This window comes from Micromys minutus (assembly GCF_963924665.1).
Source record: "Micromys minutus genome assembly, chromosome: 12".
Lineage (NCBI taxonomy): Eukaryota > Metazoa > Chordata > Mammalia > Rodentia > Muridae > Micromys > Micromys minutus.
Window position 1 is genome coordinate 24,746,824 of NC_137981.1, and position 15,098 is coordinate 24,761,921.

Here is a 15,098-nt window from a genome sequence, read left to right on the forward strand (position 1 = left end):
ATGCTGAGCTGAGCTCCAAGCTAATACAAAAGCCTGCCTCAAAACAAACAAAAAAATTCAAGGTGGATGGCATTTGAGAAACAGTCCCTAATATTGACCTCTGGCCTTCACATACACATTCACAAATGTGCACATGGCACACACACACACACACACACACACACACACACACACACAGAAAGAGAGAGAGAGAGAGAGAGAAAGAGAGAGAGAGAGAGAGAGACAGACAGACAGACAGACAGACAGACAGACAGACAAGTTGAGGTTGGAATGTGAGTCTTTATCAAATGCCTAATCCCTTGATTCTTTAATATTTTCCCTTATTATATTACTAGTCACTACATATAATACAAAGAACAGCAACTATTTGTGGCTCTATGCTTGGTTAGCTTAAATTTTACAGTGCTTAAAATGCTACAACACTACAAGAAAAATAGAGCTTTTGCCCCACTTTGGGACCACACTTAAATGGAAAATAACATTCTCAATGTGGCTGGCCCTGCAGCTAAACTGACAGGTCATTTAGAGAGCATTGCTGTCATTAACCATATGCTACATCGGGATTTGGGGTCAAGACTTTATCAGAGTCTCTACCTTTGAAGTAAAGTCTTCAAGAATGCCCATATGCTGGGGCTAAAGGTTAGCCAAAAAGTGTCCCCACTGTCATGTATACAAGAGCCCTGCTGATTGGCTTTTCAGAAGATTCTGACTACAAGTGCTGGATCTTTGCCAAAGTCATTAGCCCCATGATGTCACTGACAGACTGGGCTTTAGAGCTAGCTAATCTTCATAATGAATTCTCCAGCAGGAGTATGGAGTTGGTCCAGTGATTAAAGCACCTGCCATGCAAGCATGAGTTTAGGTTCCCCAAAAAACCACATAAAGTCTGGATGGTCATAGAAGCCCACTTTGTAATCCCTGCCTCAGAAGCAGAGAGAGGATCCCTAGAGCTGTCTGACTAGACAAACCACATCAGAAAGCTCTCGGTTTGACTGAGTGATCCGTCCTCAGTGAATAAGGTGGAAGAACAATTGTGGTTTATGCCCAACATCAACTTCAGGCCTTCACACACATACACATGCCCACACTGGCATACTCACCCACATGGTAAAAATGTGTATACACACACACACACACACACACACACAAATGGGGATTTAAAAAATCCCACTGATGACACGTGATATCTGTCTGACTGGGAGAAATTGATTCAACTCCTGCAACTTCTGTCTCCCTGTCTGTAAAACAGGGATGATGAAGAGAAATACCAGCAGGGTTATTGGTAAACAGTCAAGGGATCAGCAAGGGTAAAGTGACTGACATGCACAGGACATGTCCAAATGATCAGAAATGGGAACTGCTGCCCTGTGCCTTTCAAGAAAAACAGCCTTCCTGAAAAAAAAAAGCCAGACAGAAGGGTGTAGGGGTTCCCTAAATCCCCTCAATTCTGAAAACACCTATGTCAGGATTCTTAGAACAATTTGTTATTTCTGCCCAGCCAAGGAGAGTGCATACTCTGTGGTGTGACAGAGAGCTGCTCTTGTGGCTGATTTATGTTGGCTCTATAGTTCCCTATTCTATACTTGTCTTCTGGTGGCTCTAAGCTCTGAGTTCAAGTTTCCTTCACAATACATGGAGTAGAAAGAGTAGGAAGTACCCCCAAAGCTCCTCTTACTGTGGTGTCTGAAGTTAAGATCAACCCTGGAGAGGGAGACAGGCTGGAGAGACAAGGCATCCTAGGGATAGATGGGGATGCAGAAGAGGGAAGTGGAAGTCTTTAAAATGTAAAATAGGCCGGGTTCTGAAGCCTGGCTCCAGAGAAACACTGGCTATTCACTGTGACAGTCATCAAAAAAAGTAAAACCAGCACCAGACATTTGACTTCAGGGACACATGGGACGCTTCCTTTCACTGGAACAAAGGACACGGGACTTTGAAGAGCCTGCAGAGAAGCAGCAAAGCTTGGAGAATCAAAACTTGCTGAGGATCAATGAAGCCTCAAGCAGGTTCTGAAGAGCAGGGTGGGGCGGTCACATCCCCCTTCTAATTACCAGGACCGTCATGGAACCACCCCGAGGGAAATGTGCAGCAACTGCGTGTGTTGGCTGGTCCATGTAGACGTGGAACTCGTAAGAATTCATGGCGGAAAGCCATCAGCAGTGGGCCTAGCAAGTAGCTAGTGTGTGATGCTACCTGTGCCATTATTAACATCAGCCACCCAAAATGGATCTCAGCCATATTAGCACTGTGCTAATGAAGAAATACACATTATAAAAGAAGAAATTACCCACATAACAAACCCTAGATCCTCCAGAATGAAGCCATTAGAAATTGATCACCTAATTTAGTAGCAGCTAAGGGCTACATCCCTACTGACAGCAAAACTGAGAAACACATGTCTGCTTTTACTAAACAGCATGTGAAGGTCACACAGGCTGCCTTGGCTCTGCTTCCTGAAAGAGCATGTGGGCAGAGGGCTCTTCAGAAAAGTTAGGAACATGTGACAGTAGGTTACCCTGTGCCACAGCTTCAGCACAGGCTGGCAGGGTGGTATTTCTGAAGAGTGACATCTTATGGTCCCATTCACCCCTGAGGCCAAACCAGTGGGGTGACCAGACCTAAATGCACTTCCTACTAACCTTTTTTGGATGAGTGCATTACATATACACACCAACAGACCACACACAAATAGACACACACATGTGCACACTTAAATACACCTATACATTTGCATAGATGTGCAAATGTCATAACCACATATGTATATTCTCACATATTTATACATATATATTTATCTATACTCATGTGCATATATACATGCACATGTATTATTCCTACACATACAGCTTCCCAACTGTACTAACATGTACTTTAAATACATACACACTCATGTGCATATATTCATATACATATACAACTCACTTATTCACACATAGAATGCAGTTCACACACACCCATTCTAAATCACATGTATAAACAACTCACACATACTAATACATACATTCACAACTTTACATTCACATATTCACACTCACAAACTTATACATATTCTCACAATATATGCCTTACATATTGACATCTGTACATATATACTCTCGTGACATACATTAACACTCATATGAACACAATTCATATACATACAGTTATTCCTGTACTACATATTCCCATGCATAAAGCTCCTCACACATGTGTATGTAGATACATTAAACCATTACATTTTCACATATGCACACTCTTAGAAACATATACACTCCTGCTCACGCTCAGCTAATACGCTCACACACTTGTACTATTCTGCATGAGACAGGGCCTCTCTTCTCTCCTAACTTCTTTGTCCTGCTATCTGTATTTATTTATAGGCTGATCTAGGCTCCCAGGCCCTGACACCTAACTGACTGACAGTCTGCCTCACCTCATCCCCTTTACATAAAGTCTGAACCCACTTTTCGACTTTTGATGTCTCATGTACTGGTCCAGACTCCTCTGCTAGATCCAACTTGTTCTGGGTAAGCATCTTGGCAGGCCAAGTCCAGTTCTCTGACCTCTTGTCTTGGCAAAATGCAACTCAAGGATCCATTCAGCTCCCAAGATCAGGAATGGACTTGAAAGCATTGTTCTGAGCTTTTCCGTGGGACAGGGTTTAGGGCAGGCCACACCCATCACCATTCTGGGGCTCTTACCTCATTCACAAAGACCCAGTGGCTGTCCTTGGAAGCCAAGTTGGTCTCCACAGCCTGCAAAGAGAAAAAGAACGTATATGAAGAGGAGCAAGGCAGAAGCTAGCAGTTACACAGGATCATTGCTAAGATAATATTTTTATAAATACCTTATTTTTTCAGAAATGATTCCTCATAAAACATGCCAACTCCCTGGAGCCTACTCTGGATGCCTAGATCACTAGAGACACCATATGTTCTCCCATGTTCTTCTGCACTGGCCCAGAGTGAGGTTAGAGGCCCTAGTCCTGCAGGCGCCACAGGTCACAGGTACAGACAGACATGGCCTCCCTTCCCCTAGGAATCGTGTAAATCCCTTTCCAAAGGAGCACGTAAGGATAGCATTCATCATTACAAAAAACCGCAGTGAGGGAACTAACGTTGGATTTATGGCAGCCCACCCAGCTGCGCTGTGCAACACCAGGAAAGTCGAAGACACCGGCTGAACAATGGTGCTGCCTTTCACTTATGTTTTAGGATCTACGGAGCTGGATTCCTTCCAGCTCCTGAGGAGGGGCCCATTTCCACAATTCTCTCAACGCTGCTTTGATAGAGCACTTGCCGTGTGTGTGTGTGTGTGTGTGTGTGTGTGTGTGTGTGTGTGTGTGTGTAAATGGTAACCAGTTTATTACTTCTTATTCTCTATTTTCTCTGCCAGGTTAAGTGGGGATCCCACAAGATCAGGGTCTACATCTCTCAGGCGAGTGCTGCATCCCAGAACTTGGCTCTGCAGCAGAGAATAGTAGGTGTTCAATAGCAGCTTACCTTTGAATGAGGGGTCAGCAGTGACAGCGAAAATCCCTGTTTGCTTGCATACTTTGAATTTGTGTGAGCACGCGCGTGAGTGTGTGTGTGTGTGTGTGTGTGTGTGTGTGTGTGTGTTCTTTTCTTTCTTTCTTTCTTTTTCATTTTTTTTGGCTTTTGCCTTTTATATAAGAACAGGTCTTAAATAGAGCAAAGGCTAGTCTTAAACCCACTGTGTACCCACCCAAGCCCAGAACTCCTGATCTTCCCATTTCCCGCTCCCAAGGGCTGGGATTTTACACATATACCACAATGCCTGGCTTTTTTGTATGTATGGATGGGTGCTTTCTCGATCCTTGAATTGGAAAGCCAACAGGCTGAAATAACTGGAAGGGATTGATGGTGTGCAAGCATGTCCTGTAAGAATGCTCATGGAGAGCATGTGCCAAGAGCTTGCTGAGCACCAGGCACTGTGCCGAGCCATCTATTAACCTGGGAAAGAGCTTTCAGATTTACTCCTTTCCCTTTCACACTTTTTTTTTTTCACATTTTGGTAATGTAATTTTTATTACACTTTTGATTATAAAAATATAGGCAAATTAAGACGCTTAATTAAAATCTCTCCATAATACTTTCTCATTTTAAAAGAACATGCCCATGTACTAAAATTTCCCCATTTATTCATCCAGATTCATCCACTAGAAATTGTCTGAAGTGGCTCTTTCCAGAAGCTTCTACAGTCATATCATGTAAATACATATCTACACATGCATATCAGACAGATATTTTTAATTAAAATCACATTGGGAAATGCATATCAGGTAATAATTCTCATTATTGATATATCAAATTTACATTTTCTTATCAGTAAGTACAGAAGTAATTGTTCTTAACAAAGGAGGTGTAACGTTTGCTATCACAGCATCAGGCCTTTGTGGTGTTGAGGCACCCACACTATCAGAGCACAGAGTTCTGTCTGGGCTGTGCTCCACAGGAATAACAAATTTGATTGGGGAACACAGTAGCTCATCAGAATAGAGATCATAAAGCACCCAGGAGAAGCATAGCCCAACAGTCCTTACCAGACAACATTGCAGGACACCAAGCACAGGCTTTTCCTCGTGGCTGAAGAACATAGATAGCCCTCTATAGCCTAAAAATGAGAGACCACTAGGCCATGAAAAGATGAACCTGTGTAAGAGTCTGAGAGAGAAGGAAATAACCCTGCCCACCATGATTTGTCTCATGAAGTCATATAGAAGGTATAGATAACAGCTATTCCTCTCCTGTGTGCAAAACTATGTAAGCCATGAGGCCAGAAAGGGGAAATTCGGAGGATGAGGTTTGTAAATGTCCCAAGAAGTTCACAGGAAGCAGAGACAGAATATTTTAATCCTCTAAAGGTCCACCCTCACTCCTCCTTTCGCTCACATCTATCCTATATCCTTTGGCTATATGATGCTACTCCATGTACATTATAGTCCCTGGGATAAACAGACCTCTGCCCACTCCAGGAAGAAGGCTCTGGGGACTGGTCTATGCCTTGGAAGGAAGTGAACCTCAGAGAGATCAAAGGCATCTATGTACTATGGTGCTGTATCTTGAGACATTTCCCATCCCATTCTGCAAGCTTATAGCACCCAAGATCCAGTGTCTCTTCAGGACCCTGAACTATCAGTATTGAATGAAGACAACCTCAGGATAGGTACTTGAGTACTTAGCCTAGAACCCCTCTCTTCTCTTCCACAGATACCACTAGATATCTAAGACGTGGGGCTAAGGAAAAAGTACAGGAAGATGACTTAAATACTGTGAACACATCACTGGACCCTTTGCTGGAGTCAATCCACAAACTTTCAGCATTTCCAGAATGCTCAGGGGTAATATCATGCTCATTAGCATATGACACAGATCTTGGAGGCTCTCCTAGGTTCCCAAAGGCTGGAATGCTAAACTGAATCTCAACAGAGGCAGGTCAATGATGTTGAACTCAAAACAAAAATGGCAAATAGGGAGATGAAATTTGGATGCAGTACAGTAAGACTAAAAACTTTCAGAAAAGCTTAGAGTGTGGGGTGGAGCATTGGTTCTATTCTCGGTGCTGATCTAATTGGGCCACAACCCCAGTGATGGAAGGAAACACACTCTAGATCCCAGTCATGAAGGGGGACAGTTTAAGCCATCGGCCACTTATAATAACAAGGAACTCTTACTACGCAGGATGATGTAGGTGTCTAACCAAATAAAGCACTGGCTTGTGCAAGATCCAAGCTGCTCTTTGCAGCATCTAAGAGGAGATGTACAGTGAATTGCTTTAGTAATCAGATAAGATCAACTCAGTAAAAGAAAAGGTTTCCACCTTTCCAGATAATGCAAGAAGAAATAGGCTGTCTCAGGTAGTAAGGCCCATCAGAAGTACCCCCAGTGTTGTCAATGTCAACCGTGACTTGGGACATAAGTGGTCGCTTGGAGGGAGCACATAGGTGAAAGGCATAGCTCAGTGTTGAGCTGACATCCATTGTAATGATTCCCAAGTTAAACTGCAGTTAAGGAGCCCCTAGAAAGTTTTTCAAACTCTAGGCTCTGGCCTTGGTATAGAGGGTTATAATTCACCAAGAGCATCCACCTGCAAAAAGCCCTAGTCCTTTCCAAGTTCCAGCTTGCACCTTGACCCCGAGATCCAGGATCTCTCCCATTGAATCTGTAGCTCTTTGAAGGTACAGGTGCATTTTGCAACTGAGAGGAGCAAGCATTGCCAATGGCCAATTGCCAGTTGCTGGGAGATCCTAGGGAGTGTGTGGGAGCACGGCTCCCCTAAGAAGTCTTCTTACTTGGTATCAGACTCAGGCACGGAAGGTACTGGCAGAAAGAATTGATCGAAAACTGCGGGATGACTGGCCAGCCTCCCTGTCCTACTTTCCCTCACCAATTAAGCATCAGCTAATTTGTTAAGCCTCTTTTTCCCACACAGAGATAAATAGCACTTGGAAACAGCCTTTTTCCAGAGGGCGCAGCTCACGCAGAGACTGGCCTAGGTGGTAAGAAGGAACAGCTACTGCAGACTGAACGAAGCCCCACTGGCCAACCCCTTCACAATTACCAGAGAACTGCCAGCTCTGTGGAATGAGCCTTACCAGCTCACAGACCAAAGGTGCAGGGTCCCTCCAAGCATTACTGGTTCCCCTTCTAAGTGCCAGCCTCTCCCTTCTCCTCCCCTATATGTCTGAGGCAGACAGAAACAAGTTCATCAAGAAGCAAGTTTGTTAGACAAGCCTTTGCTATATGCTCCCTGGCGATCTGTGCCGCCTCTCCAAGCACATTGTTATGACCCTCGGCACTTGAGTACCAACCACGCTGTGGTACTCTGCCTAAAACCCCTCATATCACAGAGAGATATCTGATTACCCAGAATTCCTGTGTGTTCATTCTCTATCACCACCAGCCAAGATTCAGGCTGCCAGAGTATACCTGGCACTCAGGATGACTTGGGAGCTGATATCCTAAACTAGAACTGAGGGGCTACAGATGCAGATCTCTCTATGCTCTCTGGTGGGGATGTCTCTGTGTCATCGGGGCTGTTTCCAGAATCCAGCTATAGAGTGAGGTCACAGTTATGTGACTTAGCATCCTTTACTTCCTTGTTGCACATCTCTGTGTACCTGCTGGCTTTCTTGTTTGAATCCCTCCGGGAACACTGTTTTTATTATTATTATTATTATTATTATTATTATTATTAAATGTCATCTGATCCCTCCTCTCAAACCCTGCTTCTGGGATCCCCACCTGAAATGAACAGCTCTAGTCTGGGGTACTGTTAAGCATCAAATGGCTTTACATGTTAGTCACATCATTGATTTAGGAAGGAGCTCGATATATGACCGGTCACTGCAGAAATCCTCACTCACTCCCTTCCCCTGCTTCTCCTGCCTTGTCATCATCCCAGGGTCTCTCCTAAGTACATAATTCCTCATATCTTCCCTCCTCCACTGAACAGATGAAATCTGTTATCCATGCCTCAACATCCGTCTTAATGTTCTGAAACACATGACTCTACTAGGTGTTGTGTCTCTGCCAGTATAGGGTCAAAAATTGATTTTTTTAAAAAGGTAGTGTATGCATCATTGAAAAGTGGTAGGTGCTCTCTCTTATGTTCTCTGAGGCTCAGAGAAGCCCAGGACCTCGTTTCTCATGCCCAGCCTGGGATTCTCCAGCCACATGGCACCACAGGCATCTATAGAGAAGAGCTGGCTTAATCAAGTAAACAACAGCAGCTTCTATATCTCACAGGTATATGTCTGAGGTGGAGGAGAGAAAGCCTCACACTCAGGGCAGACTCTCATTCACTTCTATCATGTGGGAAGTTGGTCACCCTTCTCTCTGGAGCTGACAACTGTGGCTGTTGGTACCAGCCTTAAGGTAAAGCAGAGCCAAGGCCTAAGTAACTATAGGAGTTCAGGGACCGAGGTCTCAATGAACACAGGGGGATTCCTATGCTGGCCCAAATCTTTGGCCCAATACAGATAACCCTGTTACATTATCATGAATCCTGCAAGATTCTTCCAAGCTGACTATCTATGTGCCTGACTAGTGTGTCTTATCAAGACCAATAAACACAAAATTTAGAGAAATAGGAGATGGGACTTCAGAGGGACCAAGTTTATACTGTTGTAGCCATTTTGATCAGCAAGATGAAGCAGGAGATGGTGGCTAACAGATAAAGGGAATCAACGTGGAGAGTGACACAGGTGGCCATTGAAAGGAGGCAGAGTATGCAGGGACATCTCATGTATGTATATGAATATACAGGTGACACCCATATGTCATCCTCCAGAGGTAAATGTATAATGCCATAGGCAGATCTTGGCTAAAGTAAGCCTAGAGCAACTGTTCTTCCCAGCCCTGGGAAAGGTGAGTGTGGATCGGAAGGGGCCTCCTTGCTCATAAGCAGCTGCCTGCTGTGAACTTCCATGGCCGATGGCAAAAATAGTACAGACGTACAGAGGATGCAGGACTCCCACACACCATCCTGTGAGCCCACTCAGAAACGAGACATGTGAGTTCCATTCCAGCCACCCTGATCCACAGTCTGAATAGAGAAAAAGAGTCTGGCTAAGTTCCAGCTCTAAGCTCCTTCGTAGGCTCTGGGCAGTAGCGGAGATGACAAGGTCAGGCAGGCGTCATGCCTAGATTGAGGCTGGAGAGGGCTGGCAACTGCCCCTTGATTATGTGCTGATGAAGTTCAATTCCATATAAAAGCAAGAGCATGTGGATGATAAGCGCACCACACACCAAAGGATGCATCTGCAGCCTAGATGTACTAATGTCCTTAGAGTGGTATACAGAAGCAAGCATGAGCATTTCAAAGGCCAGTGGGGTGAGCTTGTAAGGTTCCTCCAAGATACTTCAGGGCAATAACTCCTCTACTGCATATTCCTAGTACCCCGTTTATTCCCAACACTCTAAATAGGTTCCCATTTTACTGTGGGAAACAGAGTTCCGTGTCCACCCAGATTTTTGTAGAGGAGTATTTAGCTGAGAGTGAATTTGAACGTTAGCCCCAGCCTGTGTGCTCCAACCTCAGGCATATGGCTCCCCAGAAGACCCAAACAATTACCTGAGAAAGTATATTATCCTGCAAGCCTATGTCAGGTTCTACGACAGTGGGAACAGAATAAGAAATGTTGTTTGTTTAGTGTTTGTTTGTTTGCTTGCTTGCTTCCTTGCATGCCTACTTCTCGAATTGAAACAAAACCATTATATGCAGCCCTGGCTTCATCTCCCAGGCTAATCTGTTCTCAAAAGCTCAAGGCCATTATTCCACCCGAGTTCTTAGGTGGGAGTCCATTCCCCCTTTATCTGGGCCAACAGGACTAGTAAATGGAGTGGAAAAACCTCCACATGGAAGCTTTCCAGCTCCATCACTAAGGGTTTATTTTACAAAGTACAAATGCCACTGGTAATTTATGGGTGCGTTAATTGTTGGCCACTTATCTAGGCACCCCCTCCCAACACTGGCAACCTGGGATAATGGAAGCTTGAAGGCAATTAGCATCTTTTACAAACCTAACTCTACCACTTGAGAACATCCCCCCATGAAGCCTAAGGCCTGGCACTCTACCAAGGACAGATATTGAGCTAACTTAAAGACTTGCTGCTGCAGTTGCTACAACATGCTATTTAGAAACACTTCTCCCTGTGCAATGTCATCCACCAAAAGCATCATCAACACTCAGGGATGGATGAGGATGGATGATTTCATTGATGTAGGAGCCCATTTACAAGAAAACCAGCTAATCGGCCACCATGCGTTCTGAGTGTCAGAAGCTATGTCCAGAACAAAGAAACCTGAAAAGAGCAACTATTATACACTACCTGGAGCGATTGTATTCACTAGACACTTGCAGTCTTTGGCCAAGAGCTGAAGACTCAGACCCAGACACCTCTTTAGCTTAGGCTTGTCTACAGAACTTCTTTGGGTCTCATTTTTTTTTTTTTTTTTTTTTTTTTTTTGTTTTGTTTGTTTGTTTTTTTTTTTCATAGACAATGTCTATCCTTGTTTCTTTTCTGCTGTGGCAATAAAACTCTGGCCAAAGCAAGTTGGGGGAAAGACATGATTTGTTTAATTCATGCCTGCCCCCCCTTTCTCCCTGAGAGCCAGCAGGACAGAAACCCAATGGAGGAACCTGAAGTAGGAAGCATGGTGGAATGTGCTTGGTGGCTCACTTACAAAGTCATGCTTACTCTCCACTTTATAGCTCAGAACCACCTGCCTAGAGGATTGTGCTGCCCACAGTGTCCAGAGCCCTCCTACATCATTTAACAATTAAGGCATCCCCCAGCAGACATTTCTATAAGCCAATGTGATCTAGGCAATTCTGCAACTGAAGCTCTCAGATGTTTCCAGGCTGCCTCGAGTTGAAAATTAAAACTGGGACAATATCCTAATATTATTCTCATGGCTCCAATTACTTTCTCCACCAATGTCTGAGATTCCACAGAGAAATCTTGGATACACAAGGGTCCTCCACTGGGCCTCCACTTGCCTCTTCTAGACACCAGCCCTTCCTGACTCAGCTGGTGCCCCATGATTCCAATTCCCTGACATTACTTCTAGAACCTCAAACTGAGCCCTAGGAGAAGTTGCTCAGCATGGAGTGAGGGTCCCGGAATACAGACTTTGCTTATTTGAGAAAAAGAAATCATAACTGACTCGATACTTATAAACTTAGATAGAGTGGAATCATTTCTAGTCTATCACTAGACTGACTCTATTCACTCTGTTGTCTAAGTTCGAGATAAATGGCTGGTCCAAACTGGACTGAGGGTAGGAGCATCAGCTTGCAGCCTCTGGGGGAAAGAGATTCATTACAGATCATTTGTGGCTCCTTCAGATGAAATAGAGACAGGTTCCAGGGCTATGAAGGACGTGCAATTTACTGTAATAAAAAGAGAGAATATGCTACATGCGGACAATTTATGAGGAAACGTTAATATCAGCAGAAAAATGAAATGGAGTCAGCTTGCAGGCACGATCTGTTTAATAAGATCAACTTGGAGAAGTGAAGCCAGGCGCTGCCAACAAGTATTGGCTGATGGATACTTGGACTTTAATCAGTGATCTATAATCCCCACCTCCTGCAGGGCACAGAAACCAAATAAGGCTCTTCATGCTCTCATTCCCATTGATACTCAGGCTGGACCCTGAAGGGAGCCCGCAGGAGCCTGACTTTTCTATCCAATCTTGTCTCACTGATGAACGGGAAAGGCTTTCAGGCCCTTGGCCATATGGACGTCATCATAAAATCCCTTTTGGGAACCCAAACCTACAGTAAAACAAATCACTTCTGAGTTTATTTACACCCTGATCTGGTTTAGCAAGGGCAGCTATCAGCCTCTGCAGTATGTGCTGTTGAGCAATCAAATGACTTCCTCCTTCTCCTCTCCAGGGCAGGGGGCACAGACCTTGGGTGGCAGGTAGCTGCTTGGAACCATTTCTTGTATATTTGCTTTTCAGCTCCAGCCTCAAATGAGTTTCCAGAAACAAGCGAAGCAAAGTCCATACTGATTAACAATGTCTCTCCCTCCCTCCTTCCCTCCCTCTTCTCCCCCCCCCCCAACATGGGCATTTTTTATATTCAAACCAGAGCTTTTGAAAGTGCTGTTTGCATCCAAAACTTTGCTCCAGGGACCCACAGCATTAGATGCTCTTGATGAAGGATACAGGGGACAGTCCCTTCTGACACTCCTGAGTCACATCACATCCCCCAGAGGCATGCCCTCTCATGTAGAGCTCCAGAGACTAGACCCCAGATGGGGCTATCCACTAAGAACAACAGCTAGCCTGCCGCAGGATGTTTGATTAAAGCGTCAGTCTTTATCACCAACCCCTTCGAATTGTGCCCAAGGTGATCCTGTAGCAGCTTCTATGCATGGGTCTAATTCCTTTTCTCAACCTAAATTGTTTTTAAAAGATGGAAGGCTAAAATGCTTTTAAAAGCAATAAAGTTGAAAGTAGCAATTCTTTTCCGTGCTGATAAGAGTTGCTGGGTGTAATTTGTTTTCTTTTTTATGAGCCTGACTTTGTAGAGGATGGAACAACAACAGAGGTCTTCTTTTCAGGTCTGGGAACCTTTGCTTCCTGGGTGTGCTGGGGAGGAGCTCCTGGGAAGGCCAAGGAGAAGCTGGAGGAGGTGGGGGACAGGCAGCATGTGCTGCACTTCACACAGGCAACCCCATCACTCAGTTTGAGCTTCTGTTCCCAAAATGGTCAGGAGGCCACAGTGGAGCTTAAAATTCTCTGTGAATATGGAAAAGATTTGGCCACTTCAGTGAGTGTTGGGGGAAAGGAGCAATATATTTTCCTTAGGATGTACAATGTAAAGTCCTATGTTGTCGTACATACAGCCATCCTCCAAACAAATCTAAAGGGCCACACAATTGGATTCTAGAGTTGGGGATGGCTTAAGTGTTACCTAAAAACACTGTGGGCCCTCAGAAAAGGCTAAGCGACCCTGCATTCAGTCCCTAGAGCAAATAGGAATAGAATCAGACATTAAATAAGTGTAGATTTTGTCTTAGGAAGTGCCCCCACTGGCTCCAACACCCATTTACACTGTCCCCACAAAGTACCTTATAAAGGCTCCACCCGAGAATGCTCTACATGAAGAGAAAACTAAATGTGAACAAGGATTTGCTTTACAGCTATCTGATGGGGTGAGAATCTCTATGGCCTTTAACTCTGGCTTCAGTTTCCTTTCTAGATGTAATGATTAGATCATCACCCCTTTAGAGCCCTGTTCCATCTGGCCACTACTCTGTCTACTCCACAATACTGGAACTGCTTCCTGCCTCACACATACGGACAGGAAGTATGCACTTGAATCTGCACATTTGAATTGTAGAGGAACTCTGGGACTATAGATCACTCTTCCCGATGAACCTCCCGCACTGCCTCGGGCTTCACTATACCTGCTGCCTTTTGATACAGAGATGACGTTTATCTGCCTAAGAACAACTTGTCTGTCAATCAAAAGTACACATGGTCTGGCTCAAAGTCTGAGGCAGGAGCCAAGAATTATCACCTGGAATACTGTCAGACCCCATCTGCAGTGTTGGTATCAGAACATCGCCTCCAACAGTGATGTTACCAGCAGGCCACATGGACCTGTGCATCTGTTGCCATGGCAATGATCATACATTCCCAGTATACATTTGGTTCAGCATCCACCTTCACCTGGAAGCAGTTACATCACAGTTTAAGTAAAAGGCAGACCTTCCTGTCCCCTACCCCTTTTCTTCTCTCTTCCCTCCTCTTGTATCTGTCATCCCCAATAAACCTCTTCCGTGTGGGACCATATTGGCCTGGTGTGGTTTGTTCCAACACAAGCTGTGATTCTATCACAACAGGCAGGGTCTAATAGTTGTCAAAACAGCCTGTCACATTGGAGGTACTAGAGTGTATTCTAGTATTTTAGGTGATAGATAACGTTTTTGTTTTTAAAAAATGTGGCTAAAAACAGGGCTTACTTAGTATTAGTACTTAATGTTTGTTGTTCTTCCAGAGGACCCAACTCTGGTTCCAAGTACCCATACCATGTGACACACAACTGCTTGTAACTCTAGCTCCAGGAGATCTGACACCCCTTGATGCAAGATACACACACACACACACACACACACACACACACACACACACACACACACACAGTCTATGAACACAGATGCACAAAAATAAAAGCAAAAGTTTAAAAACCTCTTTTAAAGATAAAAGCCTGTGGTTAGTTCGTGTCTGTCTCAAAGTGAACTAAGACGGAAGTCCTCATGCCACAGAAACTTGTCAAACTTGGTATAACTTTCTGTTCAGCAAGATTTTCTCTCAGAATATTAGATTTCTTTGTTCATTAAAACACTGAAAAATGCACAGGACACTAATGTTACAAGAACTAAGGGGACTTAATTGATCCCTAGGCTTTGAGGACACAGAAGAAAAAATCAGACTTGAAAAGTTCCAGGTCAGACTTAGAGTCCAGAGAGACAGGGTAGCCTTGAAGGTGAATGTCACATGCATAAGAGTGACATTTGGCAAATCAGTTGAGAGCAGTTACAGCAGTCTAGAATAGTGGGGAAGGCACCCACAAC

The 15,098-nt window shown here is 44.3% G+C and overlaps 1 protein-coding gene across 1 annotated transcript in view; it reads right to left on the minus strand.

Annotated features, from left to right (window-relative positions):
* Positions 1-15,098, minus strand: part of GRID1 (glutamate ionotropic receptor delta type subunit 1) — a gene marked incomplete at both ends in the record, with an annotated part of 697,530 nt that overhangs the window by 291,325 nt on the left and 391,107 nt on the right. Inside the window, one exon of the mRNA XM_080926245.1 lies at positions 3,681-3,734. Within this exon, the coding sequence (XP_080782371.1) occupies positions 3,681-3,734 (54 nt within the window). The remainder of the gene's footprint in view (positions 1-3,680; positions 3,735-15,098) is intronic.